We start from the raw sequence: 13,077 nt of genomic DNA, 5'->3' as shown, positions 1-13,077 counted from the left end.
CAGCAGAAATTATGAAATGTGTAAATGAGTTGTATTCAAACCGTATTATACTTTATTGTTACAAGGAATAACTTGTTCCATGAGGTACAAATTTTGAATGTTAGATACCAATACATGATATTGTTATGTAATCTTGATCCAAGCATGCTATAAGAAGCAGAAGTAACACAATAAGGTTAACAAATAAAGCTCTTACCTTCCCATGAAAACAGGCGCAGGATTTGCATCATGTGAATTTATCTGTGTTCAGCAAAACAATAGGATACTACAATATCAGATATTATAACCTGAGTTTATGCAAAGATATTGCTCCACTTTCCATCTTTGTAGCAGAAGTCAGTATGTGCTAGTAGGCAATGGTTATGTGATCAAGGTGTATCTAAAATGGTAGATCATACAGGAAGCACATTCATCTGTGTATCAAATATCATTGATGTGATTCATGTCTGATCATAGTCTTCTGTAGTTGAGGATGAACCAATGAGTATTTTCAGAAAACGAACCCATTTTTAAAGTTTATGATCATTTGTTTTCAGTCTTGTCTTTAAGGCCTCATACACACGACCGTATTTATTTTGCAGTCCACAAAAAAACGGATCCACAAAAAATAAGGATGACAACCGCGTGCATTCCGTATTTTGCATGACAGAACAGCTCGCCCCTAATAGAACAGTACTATCCTTGTCCGTAATGCGGACAATATTAGGACATGTTCTATTTGTTTGCGGAACGGAAATACGGACATACGGAAACGGAATGCACATGTACCTTCCATTGTTTTTGCGGACCCATTGAAATGAATGGTTGCGCATACGGTCCACAAAAAAACAAAACGGACGCGTAAGAAAATACATTCGTGTGCATGAGGCCTAGGGTTAAGCTATTGATTTGGCAAGAAACGTAAAGGGGTTTTCCTGTTTTGAAATATATCTTATTACTGTATTTCTAATGTACTTTGTGTATTAGTTCACTCCATTTTTGCAATCTCCGCTTGCGGTTGGTAAATTGAAACATTATTGCTGTTACCTAAAGTTAGAAAAACCACATTGACCTAATACTGACTGTTTTCTACATTTATTGTAAGGGCTTGTTCAAAATATAACATTTAGGTCTGGCTAGCTCGTTTTCATCTGAGCCAGACTCAAAAGATGAAGACATACTGCAGTTTTAGCATGTGTGTGGTGTTCACAGTCAGATAAGTGTTGCCCACAAGATTTATCTCATGATCATGAGGATAAACTGACCCCCAAAACTAACCATGGGATTAGATTTGTCATCAGTTTCCTCAAAATAGACTGGGGAGTCACACAAAGTGATCCAGGGCTAGGTGATCCTGTGTAAATGTAAAGCAAGCCTCCAGTTTAAAAAAAAAAACATAAGTACCCTTCGTTCTAGTGTGTTTCCTGCAGATTTTCATTGAGTTTACAGAAGGCATTGGGAATCATTACCGTAACGTTTTATTGTAGCTTTCAATGATTTAGTTCTAAAGTCAGGAAGCATCACTTTTAAGATTTCTGACTTTCCCTGGCATGATGTCAGAAAACTGTATATCCAAAATAATCTCTATTGCAGAACATGCACTTTGTACATGGCCAATCACTAAAATTCACTGAAGGCATGCTAAACATAACACAGATCACTCACCTCAAAAGGGGCGACATTGTACAGGAACCTCTCCCTAATGCACCCTGAAATGTTGCCATTTCACATATGGAGGGCAGCAGATGCTTGGGAATAATTTTGGTATTATTGCAAGATCCATGGCTAACCTGTGGTGCATGAGCTTACATTAGCCACTCACATTGCTAGTATGTCGCTTGCGCAGTGTCGGTGAGTCAACCTGGTTATAGTAGTGAACCTTCTAGTTGTGACAATCCAAGTGCTAGGACCACAACCTGTTTGGGGGGGGGGGGGGACTGGTTGGAAAAGTGTAGGGGAAAATTTCAGGGTGTATTAGGAGAGGTTTCTTCATGGGGTTTGCCCCTTTTGGGTTGGAGTTATCTGTGTTTAAGAAATCTAGGATTTTATCTAGGGACAAAATGGAATTTCCCATAGCTCCATTACCCCAATTATAGATCATTGGATATACCATATACACCACTGTTCGTGATTACCATTTCTTATTGTGAATCTAATAAAAATTATGTTTTAGATTCCATGCATTCAGTGATATTTTCTTGGCTAGGCATGGTTAGTTGTTGCTTCTCTGCTGATTTGACAAACAATGATATGTGCAATTTCTAACATTCCCTGACATTTAAGGGTGGCCAAGGTTGGTCAGAGCTATCTAGGAGAGTTTGCAAAAAATTAGACCATTTTGGGCCATATATTGTAAATTGTAGCCATAGATGTCCTGTCCACTATGGTCTTGTAACCTGCCTTGTGTTGGCATCTCATAGTGTGTTCATAGATTCATAGGGCATATTATCCTATAGCGACACCACACATTTTGAAAAAAAATAGTATTTTTAAAATGATTGGATTTATTTTTTATTATGAATTCAGGAATACTATAGGTACACAATAAAACTTCCTTAAAGGGAACCTGTCATCAACTTTCTGCTGACCTCACTGAGGATGGTATAAAATAGTGACAGAAATGCTGATTTCAGCGGTATGTCACTAATGTGCTAAAGGTAAGTGGTTGCTAAGAACCAGCATCATAAACATTTCAGCCCAGGCCTTGAAAAGAGTCAAATCTACCTGAGAAGAGTCCTGGTTATTCATATTCTCCTGCTCTCCCCGCCCATCTGCTGATGATTGGCAGTTCTCTGCTAGAGAGAAAGGGAGATAGCTATGTAGAAGACTGTGAATCATCAGCAGGTGGGCAGGTGGGCAGGAGAGCAGGAATTCCTGAATAACCAGGACTCTTCTCAGGTGGCCGTGACTCTTTTCCAGGCCCAGTCTGCAATGATTGGGATGTTAGTTCTCAGCAACCACTTACTTTTAACTTTTAAATGACAGATCGCTGAAATCAATTCACCTACTATATTCTACCTTTAGTATTGGCATCATAAAGTAGATGACAGGTTCCCTTTAAATTTAATACAAACAGATACTGCCGCGTGTCATATTCACTAGAAAAAATCGTATTGTTAGTTTTAGATCAAGGACCAATACTTCTTAAACCCTCTGGCACTGTTCAGAGAATTTTGTAACTTGAATCTAGAATGGTCCATTGAAATTAATGACAATATAATTAAAATGTTCACGCACATTTCAAAATGTCATTACGACCAGCATACCAGCGGAAAATACCATTTATTGTTTATCCATTTATACAGTATATACCCTGAAGACGTCTGAAACCATTTTTATTAAAGCTGTTTTCCCATAGTTGGCTTAGAGTCATTACTTTCCATGGCAAAAGTTTTCAGAACTTTCATATATTAATGTAATTTAATTTCAGAAACAAAGGGTGCCAATTTCACCCAAAGCGTAGTTTCAGAGGAGGCCTCTAAATTATTTTATTTTTTTACTTTGTCCCTCTACTTCTGGCTCACAATGTTTCAATGTGCTGTTTTTCATGAACCATATGAACATGCTGTTGTGTTTGTGAACACTTTTGATCCTATTTGGAAATGAATCATGTGTTGTCACATAATCAGAACATTCTGTGTAAATGCAATATGACTGCTAATACTTAGTACTGAGCTTTTAATAACTTGACAGATTTGTCTGACAATAACATAACTAATGCATTGATATAAACCCATAAAAAACTGCTAGTTTGAGTTCTAATCAGAAAATGTTCCAATGTTAGGACCTCTAGTGATCAGCTGTAATCTGTAGGAAGATCCATCAGTAAGTGTTAAGTTCTCCTGCAGCGCCACCACAAGGGAAACCAAACATTACACAGTGGTCATTCAAATCAATGGAATGCCTGTGTAATACAGGATAGGGCAGGTCATCCAGAGAGTGAGACACTCTTTCTAATTGCTTTCCACTCTGGCAAATGATAAGGAGCCCCCACTTCTATTAACCCAGAATTCCCTAATTGGGTTTATCAAAATGTTTTTTCTAAACCAGGCAAATTAGGGTTTGCGAAGGGGGCTGTCATGTAATGTGTTAGTGAAGGGGGCTGTCATGTAATGTGTTAGTGAAGGGGGCTGTCATGTAATGTGTTAGTGAAGGGGGCTGTCATGTAATCTGTAAGTGGTGCTGTGGAAAAACGTTGTCAAAAGTGGCGTAAAGGTCATGTGATGTGCTGTTTAAAGTGACACAGTTTTGAAGAACCACGGACCATAGAAAAGCTATGGTAAATATATTAGATTATCGGTTTATATCCTGTAAACTCAACCCCATTAATTCAAAATCTTTAGATTTGCTTAATCTGCTATTAATGATCAGGTAGTATTCAATGGGACAAACTAAAACAGGTAATTGAAAGGGTGCAAATACTACCAAAGTGCATTTTATTGACGAATATAATTAATTAACATAAAATGTGATTAGATGTGAAATAAGGCATGTATTACTGACCATTGAGCCTAACATACTGTACTTATAACAAGCAGTATTGGAGTTTCAGGAAAGGCCACACAAAAAAGAATTGACTAAATGTGGATTCATGCTAAATATTCTGCATAATTAATATAAATATATATATGTAGACTCATGGGTCCTAAGATGCACATTCTTGGGGTCATTTATCAAACTGGTATAAAGTAGAACTGGCTTAGCTGCCCATAGCAACCAATCAAATTCCACCTTTCATTTTTGAGTGCTCCTTTGGAAAATGAAAGGTGGAATCTGATTGGTTGCTAGAGTCGATAAATGTCTCTATCTGTATCTAAGGCCCTGGGACCTCTCTCTATTGACCCTTTTTGCCTCATATTGTGCTTTCTTACCTAGAACAGTTTGTGAACAAGAATGTGCCTTGAAGGGACTTTTAATGTCAAATTGGCTTTCTGTAGTCTTGTCCTTAAAAAAAAGTTTTTTACCACTTGGAAAATAATGCGAGGGAGGCAAAGATGTGGATTTAGCTTCTGAACAATGATATTTAAGGGGTTATCCCATGATAACATACATACATAATGTAGTAGATTACATCTTTCTAACAGAGCTATAAAACCCTGTACCTCACATGGATCCTGAGATCTTTCCAGTCATTGCTCCATTTGTTCTGTTAGGTTTATTTCAAGCTCAGTGGGCGTTTTCTTTCTCACAGGGCATGTCCTATGTGCTGCAGCTGGTGGCAGTTGAAGGATAGAACTGAGTATTTGCTTCCATCCAGTGAGCAGGACAACGAAATTAGAAAAAGAGCATACAGCAGGTGGCGCTATACAGATAGATTTCATTGAATAACCCAGTAGCTATAATACATTTTTAGTTACATGCAAATACAAAAGTAGTCAGAGCCAGATGCTGCTTTGAAAACTGTAGAATATTATTTGTGCGAGAACCCCTTTAAGGCATGAATACAGTCCATACAGTATAGTGACTCAAACTTTTTTTTATTCTTAGTGTGCATAATGATGATGCATAAAACATACATGCATACAAATGTATAATTAATGCCTCAGTATGAAAATCAGTATATTTTGTCATATCTATCAATTAACCCTATGATAACTGCAAAATAAAGGATAGTTTGAATGTACATTGGCTGCGTTCAATTGACACATAAAGCACAATACATACCTCCAGAAAATCTAGTGGCCACTCAATGAGGGTAGCCTTGCTTGTTGTAAGGATTGGAGATGAAACCTGTCACATTCTAACATTGGTTATTGGCAGTGCCATCGATCAGACACCCTTCAACTAAAAATAGTTGGTTTCATTCGATTTTAATGTCTAATTTTCCATGCTATACTGGTGCTCCCATAGCAATATTTGCAGACTAAGTGCTGATAATCATGATGATGGGCACCTCTGTCATCCGCCATATTGTTCCCTATGCAAATCTTCAAGGGGGAATATCTTCATGATACAATATTTGAATCTGCATGCCACTATTATTTTGACAGACCAAAGATTCCACCGTTTTCCATCCATCACCCATAAGCTTCCATGCAGGAGCCTGAGGTGGCCCAAAGACCCTTGCGCCACATCAAAAGACAGCGATATTATAGAAAGTGCATGCTGGGAGGGCTCTGTTATAGATTTTGCACTGGGGCCCAGAATGTTCACATTACACCTCTGGCTGGAGGGAAAGGATTAGGTAAAGAATTTGGCATGGGGAGGGGGGAACGTTTAAATTTTTTCCTCAGGCAGCATGAAGGCAATGTGCTTCATTGCCCCTGGCCACAAAGCACTGAGGGGGGCCCAAGCTGAATTCTTACACCGGGGCCCATGAGCCTTTAGCTATGGTAAATAAATATGTATGTCACATGGTATACATTTTTTACTGGATGCCTCTCTCAGAATAATGTAGTCTGGTACACTATTTCATACAGTGAAAAAAAACTCCCCAATACATACCATCCAAACAGAGCCCAGAAGGACACTTTTTTGACTTCCATCTTGAGAATGGCATATATATCTATTTGCCATATGCACTGGGATTTTTTCCAGTGTGCATGGCAAACGATAACTGAAACTCAGTATGAAAAGAGACTTATTTCTATACAACTAGCAAATCCATTTTATATATTTATATGCCTTCTTTTATACCAGTGTTTAACATGTTTTGTGTTTTTTTTTTTTATCCAACAGTATTATGCTGTGCCAATTGCAAGTTAGTGCTCACTTCCCCATCTGGAGCTTTCACCTCGCCATGCTACCCAGAAATGTACCCCAACAGCCAAGATTGCATATGGACAATACGTGCACCAGTTGGATTTATAATACAGGTTACATTTTTGGACTTTGATATTGAAGAAGCTCAGAACTGCATGTACGATTCACTCTCAATCAACAATGGTGAAACTGTATCAAAATTCTGTGGGATTACTGCTAAAGGTCTATCGTTCAATTCAGCTGGAAATGTCATGATAATTACTTTTGGAAGTGACTTTAGCATCCAGAAGAAAGGTTTCTCGGCTACATATAATATCGGTAAGTGTGTATGGATTCATTTTGTGATTTTACTTCGCCTTAGCTATGATTACATATTGTCATAATATCATTGTAATAACTATACACCAATCTACTTAAATAATAAACCACATATGAGCCATTAATGTCACATTCACACGTCAGTGTTGAGGCCGAGTTCACACGAACACGTGTGACCCGTGCTCGTGCTGCGGCCTGCAAATAGCGGGCCGCAATGCACGATCGACGGCTGTAGGTCAGCCGCATCGGATGGCGGACCCATTCACTTTAATGGGTCCGCGATCCGCCTGTTCCGCTAAAAGATAGGACATGTTCTATCTTTTAGCGGAACGGAGGCACGGGACGTAACCCCACGGAAGCACTCCGTAGTGCTTCCGAGGGGTCCCATCCCGTGCGGCCGTTCCGCGATTCCGGATTTGCAGAACCATTGAAGTGAATGGGTCCACATCCGTGATGCGAAATGTACACGGATCTGTGGCTGTGTATTGCGGCCCGCGATTTTTTCTAGACCTTAGTCAGTGTTTTCCGTCGGTGATTTTGAGCCAAAACCAGGTGCGGCTCTAAACAGATCTTTCCCTTATACCTTATGTCTGTGGAGGCTCCAATCCTAGTCTTAGCTCACAATCACTGATGGAAAACACTGACTGAACACTGACGTGTGAATGAGGCATTAGTCTGCACAGCAGTTTGTAACAGTTTTGTGTGGATAACTCCCATAGTCTCTGTGTTTTCTTGGATTAGTGGACACTGTGGTAGGGTCACTTAAATGTCCGCTAAGAGTCAGCAGTACAGGCTCCTTTTACAATTTCCATAATTTCAATTGAAGGAGCGATCAGGATTTTTATTTTATTTTTGTGAAAAAGAAAATAGAATACAAATAGCAATACTGCATTACAGTAATTTCATTGCTAAAACTGGGGAATATCTATAAGAACTTTTATATAAATAAGCTTTAATTTTCCACGTATTTGACTTGTCCATTAAGGGGACATTTTTCTAATGTACACAAAACATATTCCAAACCTTAAAAATGCACTGAAACGTACTCCTTTGTGCATCTTAACATAATAGAATGTCAAGGAAGAGAGGTAACCAATGGTGTACATTGCATGGAGGCAGACCTGCTATGGGGCCCTTGGTAAAAGAGGGCCAGTCACTGAGCTGAATTCACTGAAGTGGCCACTGGGGGAGTTCTGTATTTATACAGCTTCTATTGAGTTCTAGTGCATCTGTATAAATTCATGTGTCCTGAGTTCACCCTAGTGATGGCTGCCAGATGCTTTATGATTTACAATGGGATATAGAGCTCATTAGGGAGAATATTCAGTGGTATTGCATAATTACATTGACCAATATAAAATTTGTACAACTGGGTCGCATAGATTGTTAACAATATCTATCACTGTAGGGGTGCTTTAATACATAACATTTTGGGGAGAAAAACTATTTCTCCACAGCATTTAGTTTGTTCAAAAAAAAGCTGCTGTGGCCAGATATTAGCGGCCAGATATTAGCTTAATGTCAATAGGAAAAAATATATCATGCAATGCAAACAGTTTTACTAGTTTTTTTGTGACTTTTGATGCATTTATTTGGGGTCACTGATTTTCTGCCCTTTCAGCCCCCCCCCCCCCCCCCCCCCCAGAAAAGCACCATGCTCTAGTTGTGGCACCCAGAGAAGCCACACAAAAATATGCATAAAGAAAACCTTAGAAAAGTGACAGAAAACAATGGCAGGACCAATGACACCTCATTAACAGACAGTTTGGGTATCCCATTCTGAATTTTGCAATGAGGCCCTATAATTTATGCCCCTGACAACGACTGCCCCATTCCCTATGGGTATGTTCCCACCCGACAGAGATGTTGTGGATTTTCTGCTGTGGAATTATGAGTGGAAAATCTTCAGGGACTACAGTAGAAGTAAAGTGGATATTTATTTTTAGAAAATATCATCCATGCAGTCATGGTGGGACTGGACCACCAGAGTACCAGAGGATCTTCTAGTGGGCCAAGCACTGACAATAATGGTCCACTAATAAAACAGGTCCTTTAAGGTCCTGTATGCCCAGAGGGTTGGTGGACCCAATGGACTCAAGTCCGACACACAGTATACAAATCTTCAATGGAATTTAATTTGTGGTATAGATTTTAAATCTTCTGCATGTCAGTTTATACTGTGCATTTTCATTGTAGATTTCACCATTCGCAATGCATAAATTTAAATCTGTGTCAATTCAGTTAAGGATTGTATTGTATCAGAACATGCTAGCAAAACCCTTGACAGGCTGCAGTTTGCAACATAGCCACTAGGAGATAGGGTTGGACTTTACCACTACACAAACCAAGAAAATCCTTGGGGTCCCAGAGATGAAGGGCCCCAGCTGGCCACTAGCAACTGGCTGGAAAAAAAAACAGCTAAGGAAAAGTAGACATATGGACTATGCAGAGCGATCCGAAGCACAAGGGCCCAGGCTGTAGAGCAGTAACAGAAGTGTCCAGGCTACACTGATAAGTTGAGAGTGGTGCCTTACAGGTGGAAGGGTGTGGAGCTTAGTGGTATATACCAGGGTGGAGCTTAATGGTGAGACAGGTGCCTCAAGATATAACTTTTTTGGGACCTCACAAATCTGCCCCTGCTAGGAAGCCATACATTGCTGTATATAGGAGAGATCTCAAAATCATGTTGTTGTTTTTTTAAAGATGATAATTTTGATCCATACCTCTAAGATATTTTAGACATGAGGAAAGGTAAGGAAGGAAAAACTGTATAGGAGTGAAGTTGCTGGTAGCCTCACATTTTTCCTGCAGCAATCGCAGGCAATGTGGTATAAGATAGTGCTCTTTGCAGCAGTTGCCTACTGTTAACATATGGAAGGAAAGGACCCACCACACTGATGTCCAGATACACTAACAGAGCAAAGGAACTAGGGTTGTCTTAATGTCCTAAACTATTATGATTACCTGCTCCATATAGGTATTTAAATTGAAATACCATTTATTTTGCTTATTATTAAGTTATTCTTCAAAAAACATAGTTAATTAAAATGCTACAAGTTTTGGGATTCATCTCTGTTTTCTTCTTTTGTAGTGGCTGTGTCATTAAGAAACCAAAAAGTCACTATTCCACAGAACCAAAGTTCAGGTGTTGTTACAGTCTCATCCAAAGTTTCTGTCCCTCCTCTAACACAATTAACTGTGTGCTTTGAGGCTACCGAAACCAACAGCAGTGAAGAGAACTGGAGGGCTTTCTCTTACCAAACCTCAAACAGAGACCTGCTGAGCTTTGGAAAAGATACTCATGGACATGTGCTGTCTGTCTTGGGTGTTCCATGCATTCTTGATCCTGCACTGCTTTCACATGGTGGTAAAGAATTCTTCACAGAATCATTTCAACAGCTGTGTATTATCTGGAATAATCGTTCGGAACAAGTATTTGTGAGCACAAAAAATAATTACCAAGCTGTTTCCTGTCCAGACGCAAAAGACCTTACCATTCCAGGTAATGGGAATTTAACACTGGGCTCCTACCTAACTGGAACTGTGCCACTCCAAGGGGATATATACAACTTCCGTCTCTGGGACTTTGCAATGGATTCAAGTACTGTTGCAAATCTCAGCTGTGAAGACAAGGGAAATATTATAAATTGGGAAAATGACTTTTGGAACATCCCATCATGGGCAAGGAAGGCAGAAAGCAAACTTAGTTGTGGTGAGTATGGTTTCACGGATGTTCTTTTGTCATTTTTCTCCCTCTGGTAATATTTAGGCTATTGTTCATTTGCAGGAACATATAACTCATGTGTTTCTAATTGACAATATATGTTGGAATGTTGAAATTGCAAGGCAAATTGAAAAGGAAGCTATTAATGTGTAAGATTGTTCTTGTTTTTTATAGATTTTTCTGTTGCTCTAAAATTAAGTGATTCAATACAGTAATACGGGTCCTTGGGCTCTGAGGTCATTGTACTGCAGCAACTTAAAGCATTTACAAAGGCATTTCCTAAATTGCTTGGCACATAAAACTTACAGTTTGAATAGAGAAATAGATTATCGAGTTTAGATTTTTTTTCGTCTAGTTTTTGGCCCAGGCAGGGGCAATAGGTGCTGGCGCTGTCAACAGAGGGGCCTAATGGCTCCTCCTGTACCATGTTTGAAGATAATGATGTTCAAAATAGCTCATAAGAGACTTTGCTTTGGGACCCAGAACTCAAAGTTCCGGCTCTTTGTCTTGGTTACTAAAAACTTCCATTTTCCATCTGGTAGTTGTGTCCATTTATACCCCACAGGGTCAGCACATCAAATGCTAGGCTCCTGGCACTTCCTGGATCACTCGCTAGCGCTATGCACCCCCCTAACCAGGCCGGCTGCGTCTGCGCAGTCAAGCAGCCTTGATCACTGTGCAGGCGCAGCCATCCTTGTGAGGTGGCGGAATGGTATTCTATGCTCAGACAGTGCTGTCAAGAGATTCACTTTCATGATTGCACTGTGTTTATGAAGTGCAGGGGGCAGGCAATGAATGTGTCATCAGTAATAATTGAGGCCCTCATTCTGTGTTGTAACCAGACTAGAATCATATGCACAATGATCCAGGAAGCGCCAGGAGCTTATCATTTGACAGGAGAGAGTAGTGCTGCAGGCAAATTTCAATGGAAAAGTGTGAATTATCTGTCAGGGTGAATATAGCAATACCAAATTTATATAGTTTTTCATATACTTAAATACTTACAAAAATAAAAAACTCAAACCAGTTTAAGAGCTTGTATTTTACAGGAAAATGTCCAAATGCAACAATACCAATTATTTTATTATTGTATATTTTTATATGTAAAATTGGGACGGAGAGTGAGTTGAAGTTTTAAAACTGATTTTGTTATTTTTTTATTTTTAGGCCTAGGGAACTTGAACATGCATTTGATCATTTTTCCCTTATCACGTTTCACTGCTTGTGACATCTTCTTGTATAATTAGGATAGGCCATCTATATTTGATCCCACACCTCTGCCGATCAGATGTTCTGCAGTAGCTGCACATAGCTTTGTCCATTTCTGTAATGGACGGAGCTGGTTACTGCAGCACTGCTCTCATTTACTTCCGTGCGAGCAGCCCAGAAGTAACCAGCTCCACCCACTATATAAACAGACACAGCTATGTAGTTGCACTGCCAACTTCTGGCACTGGAGCTATTACAGCTTCTGAAGAACAGCTGATCATCAGGTTGCTGAATGTCAGAGCCCACCGATCAGATATTGATGGTCCATTCAGGGCTTAATAGGAAGATTACAATGGCAGGCCTGACAACTTTCACAAGGCCCTAGGCTGCCATGACAGCCAATTAGCAGGCAATTATTGGGGGTCAGAGGGGGTTCTCTCCCTCTGAATAACTACTCAGATGCTGTGATCATTGACACTTTCCGCCAGTGTCAGTTGTATAACTACTGTAGGTGTGGTGCTGGCTCAGCTTCTGAGCCAGCGCCATATTCAAACTCCCAACTTTTGCCCTACATGTATGATGGATAATATCAAAGGGTTAACAATCTTCTTTTGAGAGGGTTTTCCAGGGAATTCAGTATTGATGCCCTATCCTCAGGATGGGTCATCAATGTCTGATCAGTAGGGGCTCAACTCCGGCAATCCCACTGATGAACTGTTTGAACACGGCCTCTTCCTATGCCAATGATGTTACTTTAATCGGTCACATACCTTATTTTCAGCTCAGTTTCATTCCGGTTTATCGGCCTCGGATGCAAAACCAAACGCAAGCTGTGAGGAAGTTTCAATATTTAAGGGAATGTGTCATCAGAAAATGACCTATTGCTTAAATATCATTTTTATGTTTAAAATATTTTAAAGATTTATTTGGTGATGTTATTTTTAATTTTCCATATCTATATTTAAACAATAACTATAAAATCCTGCCGTTCTCCCACTGGCCACTAAGCCTAATAATAGCCTCCTCTTCTTGGTTGGTACGGATCACTTTACTGCAGTTACTGCTTATCTATACACAGAGGTGATATCATTACAGGCAGGATTAGAATGAGAGATAAGACAGGATCCACCCTTCACAATAGTTGA

General features: G+C 39.6%; 1 protein-coding gene across 6 annotated transcripts in view; it reads left to right on the top strand.

Annotated features, from left to right (window-relative positions):
* ADGRG6 (adhesion G protein-coupled receptor G6) overlaps window positions 1–13,077 on the top strand; it is a 168,015-nt gene that overhangs the window by 75,637 nt on the left and 79,301 nt on the right. For all 6 annotated transcript variants that reach the window (XM_044288557.1, XM_044288556.1, XM_044288561.1 and 3 more), the window contains exons 3-4: window positions 6,658–6,999; window positions 10,091–10,711. In XM_044288557.1, coding sequence (XP_044144492.1) covers window positions 6,658–6,999; window positions 10,091–10,711 — 963 coding nt within the window. The remainder of the gene's footprint in view (window positions 1–6,657; window positions 7,000–10,090; window positions 10,712–13,077) is intronic.

Source organism: Bufo gargarizans, chromosome 4, assembly GCF_014858855.1.
Source record: "Bufo gargarizans isolate SCDJY-AF-19 chromosome 4, ASM1485885v1, whole genome shotgun sequence".
NCBI classification, from domain to species: domain Eukaryota; kingdom Metazoa; phylum Chordata; class Amphibia; order Anura; family Bufonidae; genus Bufo; species Bufo gargarizans.
The sequence above is the reverse complement of the archived record's forward strand: the minus strand, read 5'-3'. Positions and strand labels throughout refer to the sequence as shown.